The sequence below is a fragment of the Arachis ipaensis genome, chromosome B5 (assembly GCF_059453495.1).
Source record: "Arachis ipaensis isolate K30076 ecotype BB chromosome B5, ASM5945349v1, whole genome shotgun sequence".
Taxonomy (NCBI): domain Eukaryota; kingdom Viridiplantae; phylum Streptophyta; class Magnoliopsida; order Fabales; family Fabaceae; genus Arachis; species Arachis ipaensis.
The window spans coordinates 123,426,859-123,437,345 of NC_142440.1; the positions used below are offsets into that span (position 1 = coordinate 123,426,859).

General features: G+C 36.8%; 1 protein-coding gene across 1 annotated transcript; it reads left to right on the forward strand.

Annotated features, from left to right (window-relative positions):
- Positions 1 to 1,265: 1,265 nt before the first annotated feature.
- LOC107643844 (alpha-xylosidase 1) lies at positions 1,266 to 6,228 on the forward strand. The gene is made up of 3 exons (XM_016347593.3): positions 1,266 to 1,558; positions 1,747 to 2,420; positions 4,061 to 6,228. Exons 1-3 carry the CDS (start codon positions 1,338 to 1,340, stop codon positions 5,923 to 5,925), a joined length of 2,760 nt encoding a protein of 919 aa, XP_016203079.1. The 5' UTR covers positions 1,266 to 1,337; the 3' UTR covers positions 5,926 to 6,228.
- Positions 6,229 to 10,487: the final 4,259 nt, after the last annotated feature.

Consider the following 10,487-nt stretch of genomic DNA (forward strand, 5'->3'; position numbering starts at 1 on the left):
ACCCGTGAGAAGTTTCATGTAAACGTCTTTGTCAAGTTCTCTATAAAGAAATGCATTGTAGACATTCATCTGGTGGAGTTTTCAGGACTGCTGCTACTGTGAGTGTTGTGCAAATTATTACCATCTTCACCACTGAAACAAAACGTTTTATTTTAATCCAAGCCTTTCACTTAATTATTTTCCAAAATTATCAGTCTTACTTTGGACTTTTCTATTGTCCCGTCAAAATTGTATTTAATTTTATAAACCCACTTACATCTATAGACTTTTTTTACTTGGAAAAGGGTTGTGAGCTTCTAAGTATTATTGATTGGAAGCACACGAATTTCTTGGGACATAACTTCAATGATGGTTCAAACAACTGATAGTGTCTACCTCTGAGGCTGAATATCGTTTAATGATGGTTCAAACAACAAAAGACTTGAAATGGATTAAAGATATACTCTCCTCTCTATACTTGCTTCGTTATGTCTCACTATTACGACAACTCTTTTCATTGCTAAAAACTAATTTTTCAAGAATGCACGAAACACATTGAGGTAGGCTGTTATCTTGTTCGTAATGATTATGTTCCCACTCACACCGACCTTTTTACTAAAGTTTTTGGTGTAAAAAAATTTGAGACGATATTGGTTAAGTTGGGCATTGAAGACTTGCATGCCCTAAGGAGATATTAATGGATAATTAAATATAGATACAATACTCTTTAATAGAATACTTTCGTGTATATTACTAGAATAGGAAGTTATATATTCTAATTTATTAGGATAAAAAATTATGACTTTTTAAAATAGAAAAGATTTGATATAATTTTATATCAAAAGATGTATGGATATGTATTCATAAAAGACAAATCGAAATAATTTATTTCTTACATTATTAGATATATTTTAATAAAATTAAAAACAATACTATAAATACAATAACTATAAATATATTTTTATACGAATTAAATGTCTATAAAATATAAATGCATATAAATACTTTATTAGTATATCATTTATTTAAGTATATTTAATTCAATAATTATAATTTTTTTATATTTTTATATAAAAATCTCATCTAATATATATATATATATATATATGGAGAATTGATACATAATTAGTTAACGATTAATTTCTAATATTCATGCAAACTTTAACATAAAACAAAAAACCCACGCCAGAAAAATAACAAAACGAGAAACAAAAACAAAAAGGGAGAGGTAAATTCCTTTTGTGTAAGACACCTCTATTAATTACTCTCAGCTATTATCTATCCAGCTGGTTATTTATACACCCGACCCCGTGGTACTAGTTTCCAGCTCATTACTCTAAACAGTGAGTCAGTGAGCCATGGTTTCTCCCAATCCTTCACTTTTCTTCACTCTTCTTCTGCTCTCTGTAGCAGTGGCCTCTTCTTCTTCTTCTCAGCCTAATGCCACAAGTATCGGCCAAGGCTACCGTCTCATTTCCGTTGAAGAGGCCCCTGACGGTGGCCTTATAGGCCTCCTTCAAGTTAACAAGAAAACCAAAATCTACGGACCTGACATTCCCCTCCTCCGTTTCTACGCCAAGTAAGTTCTTAACAGGTGTTTTTTGTTTATCTTTATTTATTTATTTTTCAAAAACAGTGTGGGAAAGTTTGGCACTGATGAGTCCACTAAAAGTAAAACCACAATGCACTCACATTTCCCTCTTTTACTTGCAAGTTTCCGTTAACTTTCAAACCGTTTTCGTTCTTTTCTTTGTATTTTTCTGGCAGACACGAGACGGATAACCGTTTGAGGGTTCAAATAACCGACGCTACCAAACCAAGATGGGAGGTTCCGTACAACCTTTTACCAAGAGAGCAACCACCGCCATTAACACAAAGCATCGGAAGGAAGTCCATCAAGAACCCCATAACCGTCTCAGAGTACTCTGGCTCCGAGCTTCTCTTAAGCTACACCTCAAACCCGTTCACCTTCGCCGTGAAACGGAAGTCGAACGGCGAAACCCTCTTCGACACAAACTCCCTTTTCAGTTCCCTCGTGTTCAAGGACCAGTACCTTGAGATTTCAACAAAACTTCCGAAAGCCGCTTCTCTTTATGGATTGGGAGAAAACACGCAACCGCACGGGATTAAGCTGTACCCGAGTGACCCTTACACGCTGTACACGACTGATATTTCTGCCATTAACCTCAATGCTGATCTGTACGGGTCGCATCCGGTGTACATGGATCTGAGAAATAACGGCGGTTCTGCTTCGGCGCACGCTGTTTTGCTTCTTAACAGCAATGGAATGGATGTTTTCTATAAAGGGACGTCCTTGACTTACAAGGTCATTGGTGGTGTCTTCGATTTCTACTTCTTTTCGGGACCTTCTCCATTGAATGTTGTTGATCAGTATACTTCCTTCATTGGCAGACCTGCTCCAATGCCTTACTGGGCTTTCGGTATGCTTTTCTTTTCTTTTTTTTTTTTTTAAATAAAAACTCTTTATGCTGTTATCTAGTTTCTGCGTGAATCTCAAAGGTTACGGTTCAAGATGTGGAATTAAGTCAATTAACTATTAATGTAGGATCATACTTACATGAATTCACTAATTAGTTAACGTATTGGATACCAATTCTTCTGCGTACCGGAATGACATATGTATATTTTTCACATAAAATATTTTTCGTTATGACGTAGCGTGTACTAGTTCCATTGCGTACTATGTAACTATGTGCAGGATTGCCTACATTGTACTGTGTGTGGTGATCCTTCTTCAGACCCTGTCTAGCGCACAAGCATATTGTGCATTGGGTTGCTCTTCGTGTTCTTAATGTTCTGTTCCATATGGTGTGCCTCGAGTTAGTGATACTGATAAAGTGAATTCTGATGTCATTTCCTTTTTAGAGGTTATATAATTGAAGAATTTGGAATCTGAAAATGGTCTTACACTAATCAGATGTGAATAAAGATAAGGTGTTATTTTGCTTAGATAATGCCGTCGAAGATCTCATTTTAAATGTGATTATGTGTATATGATTAACAGTGAGTTGCTTAACTGATCTAAGATTTAGGGTTTATAGCATAAATTTCGGATGCATGATGCTTTTGAGAATGCTGAGTAATGATTTTCCCAATTCCCCTGTTTTCTTGATATTGTGACATGTGTGATGCTGTCTCAGAGATTTTTTTGTTCTTAATTATTATTTTTTGTTGTTAGGTCTGCATTATTTTATTATTATGAATCTGACTGTATTAGATGGATCTTGACAAAGATCTTTTTTGGATCTAATAATAGTTGTTGAATTATTTAATGCCTTTTAGGCCCACACAGAAAGATAAGGGTAACACATAAAAAATTGGAAACGCAACTTTACCATATAAAAAAGTTGATAATGTTTGCTATACTTTTGAGACTAGGAGATTGACCTTTATAACATGCATGAATGAAAGCAATCCCTGGGTCCTTTTCAAGGACCATGTTTGCCTACACGTTTATCACGATGCCCATTTTTCTCAAGGAAATATCATGCTCACATAATGTATTAAATGCGACCATAATTAAGATCTTTCTTTCATTTCAATGATATGCTTCCTTCATAGTTGAAATTAGATGTTCATTGACTTATGGTCCCTTCAATCATGTGCATGGAATAAAGGTTGGACTTTGGATTATGTGATATCTAGGTTACTTCGGACTCTTTCATAAGAAATTAAGAACTATTCATGAAGGGTTATGCTTAATCTTTTTATGTTTTCTTTCTACTCTCTACATTTTAAATTAATAGAAGATTTTACTTTTTGGTACATTATAAAAATTAATGTCTATGTATATTAACTAAATGTGTTTAGATAGTTGGTTTTTTTATAAAGCAATAATTATTTGAAACGAAGGATGTAAAATTTAGATTCTAGTTAGAATTTGCCTGAGTTGATTTATCTTTTCACTTTGCTTCAATTACATGTTGCTACTTTTCCATGAATTGATAAGTATCAGTTCCATTGGATTCTTAAGCTTCCAGAACTAGTTGAAAATACAAGCAGTACCTTGAAATTCTATCTCAATTTTTGAACTGATATTCTCAGTCATTTGGTTTTACAGGGTTCCATCAATGCAGATGGGGATATCACAATCTGTCCGTGGTTGAGGATGTTGTTGAAAATTATAAAAAGGCGCAAATCCCACTTGATGTGATATGGAATGATGATGATCACATGGATGGGCACAAGGACTTCACTCTCAATCCAGTAAACTACCCTCGTCCAAAACTCTTAAACTTTTTGGACAGAATACACAAGATTGGCATGAAATACATTGTCATTATTGATCCCGGAATTGCAGTTAACTCCTCTTATGGTGTATATCAAAGGGGTTTAGCAAATGATGTTTTCATCAAGTATGAAGGTGAACCTTTCTTGGCTCAGGTTTGGCCCGGGGCTGTAAATTTTCCTGATTTTCTCAATCCAAAGACAGTTTCTTGGTGGGGTGATGAGGTTCGACGCTTCCATGAACTCGTTCCTGTAGACGGGCTATGGATTGACATGAATGAAGCTTCTAATTTCTGCTCTGGAAAGTGCAAGATTCCTAAGGGAAAGATATGCCCAAGTGGTACAGGGCCTGGATGGATATGCTGCTTGGATTGCAAGAACATCACCAAAACGCGATGGGACGATCCTCCATATAAGATAAACGCCTCAGGAACACAGGTTCCAATCGGCTACAAAACAATAGCAACAAGTGCAGTCCACTATAATGGTGTTCTGGAGTATGATGCTCACAGTCTGTATGGTTTCTCTCAGTCCATTGCAACTCACAAGGCCCTCCAAGGCCTTCAAGGCAAAAGGCCATTCATTTTGTCTCGATCAACTTATGTCGGTTCAGGAAAATACGCTGCGCATTGGACCGGTGACAATCAAGGAACTTGGGAGAATTTGAGGTACTCAATATCCACAATGCTCAATTTCGGTATATTTGGGGTGCCAATGGTGGGTTCAGATATATGTGGATTCTATCCACAACCAACTGAAGAGCTTTGCAATAGGTGGATTGAAGTTGGTGCTTTCTATCCTTTTTCAAGGGATCATGCCAACTATTACTCCCCTAGACAGGAGCTTTACCAATGGGAGTCGGTAGCGCAATCTGCAAGAAATGCTTTGGGTATAAGGTATAAGTTATTGCCATATCTCTACACCTTGAGCTATGAGGCTCATGTCAGTGGAACCCCAATTGCCAGGCCTCTTTTCTTCTCATTTCCGACGTACACCGAGTGTTACGGCCTTAGCACCCAGTTCTTGCTAGGAAGCAGTCTCATGATCTCTCCAGTGCTAGAACAGGGGAAAACACAAGTCAAAGCACTCTTCCCTCCTGGAAGCTGGTATAGTTTGCTTGATTGGACAAGCACTATCTCGTCGAAGAATGGAGTCTATGTCACCCTTGATGCGCCGCTGCATGTGGTAAATGTGCATTTATACCAGAATGCCATTCTTCCAATGCAGCGGGGCGGAATGCTATCAAAGGAAGCAAGAACAACACCCTTCACGCTTGTTGTCGCCTTCCCGGCAGGGGCAACACAAGGAGAAGCTAAAGGGAACCTTTACCTTGATGAGGACGAACAGCCGGAGATGCAACTCGGAAATGGCTACTCAACTTATGTTGATTTCCAGGCTACTGTCAAGCAAGGTGCTGTGAAAGTTTGGTCAGAGGTCCAAGAGGGCAAGTTTGCTTTAGATAAAGGTTTCACCATTGAAGCCATATCTGTGCTGGGATTAGATGGAAGCGGAGTAATATCTGAAGTTGAGATAGATGGAAAGCCGTTGATGAGTGTCACAAACGCCACTGTTAGTACGTCGCAGCATGTGCACTTGGATGGTGAGAATAATGGCGAAAGTAAGATAATCATGGTAGGGTTGACAGGCTTGAACATCCCTGTAGGTAGAAACTTTGCTATGACCTGGAAAATGGGATAATTATAGGTTCCAGGTTGTGTCATCTTATTTGTTACTTTAGAAATTTCCTGCTTTCTTTTGTTTTTTTTGTGGCTATAATTGTTTGGCGTTGTTGAGGGAGAAGAGATGAGCTAGAATCACGTTCCTCCTTTTTCCATTTTAACAAGTCTTGGCAACAAGGCTTGTGGTTGAAACCTGAGTGTAATGTGAAAGTGCTTTGAGTGAGTTTTAGATTTATCTTGCCTTTGAGGCTGTTATTGAAATCCTACAACCTCCAATTATACCATAATAAATAAATTCGGAAAAAATTATCTACCGTGTAAATCTAGCCGAAGCATCCAGATTCCAGTTATTATTTAGAAAAAATACAAAGTGAAACATAACAAGCCTATATTGCAGATTTCCACTTTGGGATATCTCACCAATTTTGCTTCCATATTCAAATATCTTAGTTGTATGGTTTTACCTAATAATATACTTATTAGGTTATTTATATATGTCTCCAACAAAAAAAAAAAAAAAAATTTTTAGATGAGGCATTGAGGCTTATGTATGCAAGTGTATATATATATAGCACTCCACCGCTAGAGGGTCGTGTAATTAATGCTGATGGGTATCAGACACTACTTGATGGCCCACAGGCAAGTGTTTAGACCATCTTCACTGAATAATTCATTTCAGTCTTTGTTTATGACCTACGTGTTATAAAAAGTAATTCCACATCAGTTTTTGCGTCATAAACAGTAAATAGAAATTTAAAGTATTTTTCTCTTTTCTATTAAGAGAAACTAACTTTAGTTTCTATTGTGGTCCCACTAAATTAATTAATTAAAATACTTAAAATTAATATAATTATTTTTTTAATAATATTATTTAAATTTATAAATTTAAAAATAATTCACTATTAAAAGATATTAATATTAAAAAAATTCATATATAACAATAATACATAATATATAATTTGATATTACACTAATTTGTAAAATTACTCAATACAAAGAAAATCATAATTAAGCTCTATAGTTGACCACAAGCATTGTGAAATTGTCATATGTGTTCACTTAAGTCCTCTTTCAATTGTCTATGTTGCTGCCTATTTCGAAGTTGGGCATTTCTTTGGAGAAATTGATGGTATAGTGCAAAATCTTCCTTTCCCAACTGAGGTTGTGATAAGCCATTTTTGACATCGTCATACTCTAAGCCTTGAGCAAAATTTCCTGCATAAGTGTCTCTTTCATCCTCAACAATTATATTATGTAATATAATACAAGCTCTTATTATATTGGCAAGCTTTTTCTTTTTCCAAAAGAGAGCTGAACCACGTATAATTGCAAAGCGTGCTTGCAACACTCCGAATGCTCGCTCCATCTTTTCTTTGTCTTTCTTGGTATTGTGCAAATAACTTGCGTTTCTCCTCTTTTGGCTTTGAGATTGATTTGACAAATGTGGCCTATTCAGGATAAATACCATCTGCTAAATAGTATCCCATAGTATAATTATTACCACTAGTAGTATAATTTACCTCTGGAGCACGGTCATTTAGAATATCATCAAACATTGGAGAACGATCTAACACATTGATAACGTTATTTGAACCAGAAACTCCAAAGAACGCATGCCATATCCAAAAGTCTGAAGATGCTACAACCTCAAGTACTATGGTTGCAACCCCACGATAACCACTCATGTACATACCTTTCCACGCCTTTGGACAATTTTTCCATTCCCAAATGCATGCAGTCAGTGCTACCCAACATGCCAGGAAAGCCACAACCCTCCGCCATTTGTAGCAGGCATCGTACATCATTTGGATTTGGTTTTCGCAAGTATTCATCCTCGAACACCGAAATGACACCTTCAACAAATTTTTCCAAGCATTCAATTGTAGTGCTCTCGCCTATGCGCACATAATCATCAACAGCATCAGCTGCTATGCCATATGCTAACATCCATATCGCAGCGGTGCATTTTGGGAGTGGTGACAAGCCTTTTCTTCTAGTTGCATCAACCCTCTGTTGGAAATATGGATAGACGTTTGAGAGAGCGTCTACTATCCGAAGGAACACATGTCTTCTCATTCGAAATCTCCGTCGAAAAATGTCAGCATTATACACCAGTTCATCTGCAAAGTAATCTTGGGAAAGGCGATCATGTCCTGCTTCTCGATCTCTGTTGATCCATCTATGAGGAGTTGGGATAGAGCTTCTATCGATATCTTCTTCTTCTAAATCTTTGAATAAACACTCATCAATCCAATTATCTATGAGTATGTTATCTTGCCGTCTTCTTTTGCCATACAAAGCCTCATTAAACATATCATCAAAATTTCTAGCCATATCTTGAAATGTAATTTTTAGTACTCTTTCGAGGTGAGAAAGAGCTGAAATGGAGTTGTATAGTCATTGATAGTCAATATTTATAAGTGTGTCTGCAACAACTACCTACTTTACAACCGCTAGTTTTACAACGGCTACTTAATGGCTAGTTTTGCAACGACTACTTAACGGTCACTTTCATGAACAATAACGGCACAATAACATTGACTAATTTGAAAAGTTACATCAGAAATGAATAAAACATACTACATTACATACCAGTAATACGCAATAAAAATAAGAACATACTACGTAACTCTACAAATACAAGGAATTATTAAGTAAACCACTTCGCAATTATTTTCTCACATGCAATCTCATGAAGAGCTCGTCGTTTTTCACTCATTGTAGACGTGTCAGCATTAAGTATTTGCATATCCATTTTCCTTTCAATTTCCTTAGCCATCCTTTCCATTTTCCTTTCTTTTGCATTTATCTCCATTTCTTTAATATACCTCTGAGTTTGTAATTCCTGTTCTTTCATTGCCGCTTGAGTTTGTAATTCTTGTTCTGTCATTTCCGCTTGAATTTGTAACTCCTTTTCTTTCATTGCCATAATCTTTGCTCTATGTGCCCTCTCCTCTCTTCTTTCTTTTTCCCTATCCATTAGTTCCTTTTCTCTAACATTCTTAATATCTTCCATGAGAGATAGTTTTTTAATAATCGATGATTTCTTTTCGCTAAGATCTTCAGACATTTGTGCTTTTCCTTTACCTTTTTGCTTGCTCTTCTTTGATCGTTGTGGGCGAACGGGAGAGTCCACACTGGGTTCGTCTGCCAACGGTGTATCTGGGTTTGATGAGGATGAGTATGCTCCAGTTGCACTAACATTGGTTCTCTTTGAGCCTCCACTCTGTGTAGGTAGTTGGCTTCTCCATTTTTGCTCCAAATGAAGCATGTTCCAATGCCTCTCAAAAGTGAATTTTTGACCATAATTTGTGGAATAAAGTTTATAGGCCAACTCCTTTATATCATCAGCGTTCGAACCACTCCTTATGTTTCGACTAGCTTGATCGTAGCAACCAGCAAATTGTGCAACAGCCTTGTTGATCTTATACCATCATTTCTTACATGCAACTACCCCCTTGTCATGTCGGAGCAAAATTCTACACAGTAGCTGTGAATTTGACTCCAAAATTTTCACCCTTTTGATCGGTACCAACTATAGGGTCAGTTGAAATATTTAACCATGCACTGATCATCATCTCATCCTCTTTGCAATGCCAGTGTTGAATACTATCTTGCCTCCGATCCTCAATATCATCATCATTGAGGTCGATAGCATCTAATCCACGAGGGCTGGAAAAATCTGAATATTACGAATTTGGACTAGATTGTATCGGAGTCTGAGAGGGTGGGTTAGAAGAGCCACCAACACCAGATGAGTTATGTTTTGATGCACTGAATTGAGTTGGAAATGGCAAAGATGTTGGAGTAATATTTCCGATAGATGGGTTTGTTATATCGAAAATAATATTTTCGATAAAGATATTATTGAACTCTTTGACAAGCCAATGTTCGACAAGAATAGGCTTCAATCATTCCCAAGTACCAAAAAATATTTCGATCAACCTCCAAATACATGTTAGAATTAACTTTGGATGGGAGCCAATGAGGTACTCCGTTAGGTACTCTCTATTAATCGATTGACGCAAATATGCAAATCGAAGAGGCAGACTCGACGGAGGTCAGTGGATCGAAGAAGAGGTTACTGGTGTCGAAGATGGTAGACAGAAAACCGAATCAAAGGCAAAAGTTTCAATCTCTAAAATAATTTGTTAGTTGAAAAAAGAAGTGAAGATTAACTACATAGGATTCATCGAAGATGGTCAATCGATGAAGGAGAGGATTTTGATCGACTAAGACTCATCAAGAAAGAGTGAAGCAATCGAAGAAGTGAAAAAGTTAATAAGTGAAGATGGTTAGTGGCAGTTACAGACGACACTCAAGGAGAGCGGGAACAGTTATTCAAGGATTAACGTACGTGGAAGTTATATCTGAATTTGATTGAAGACTTCTATAAATACGTGAAAGATCGAAAGAACAAAGGTTGGAATCTTTTCAGAGAAAACACTCACACTCACTCACATCCCCAGTGACTTTCTGAGTCAATCAAGAGTCTTTTTCTTTGAAGAGTTCCTTCCATGTCTTTACTTTTCATTTAAATTCCTGGCAACTTTCCTTTTCATGCAATTTATCTTCTTTGCA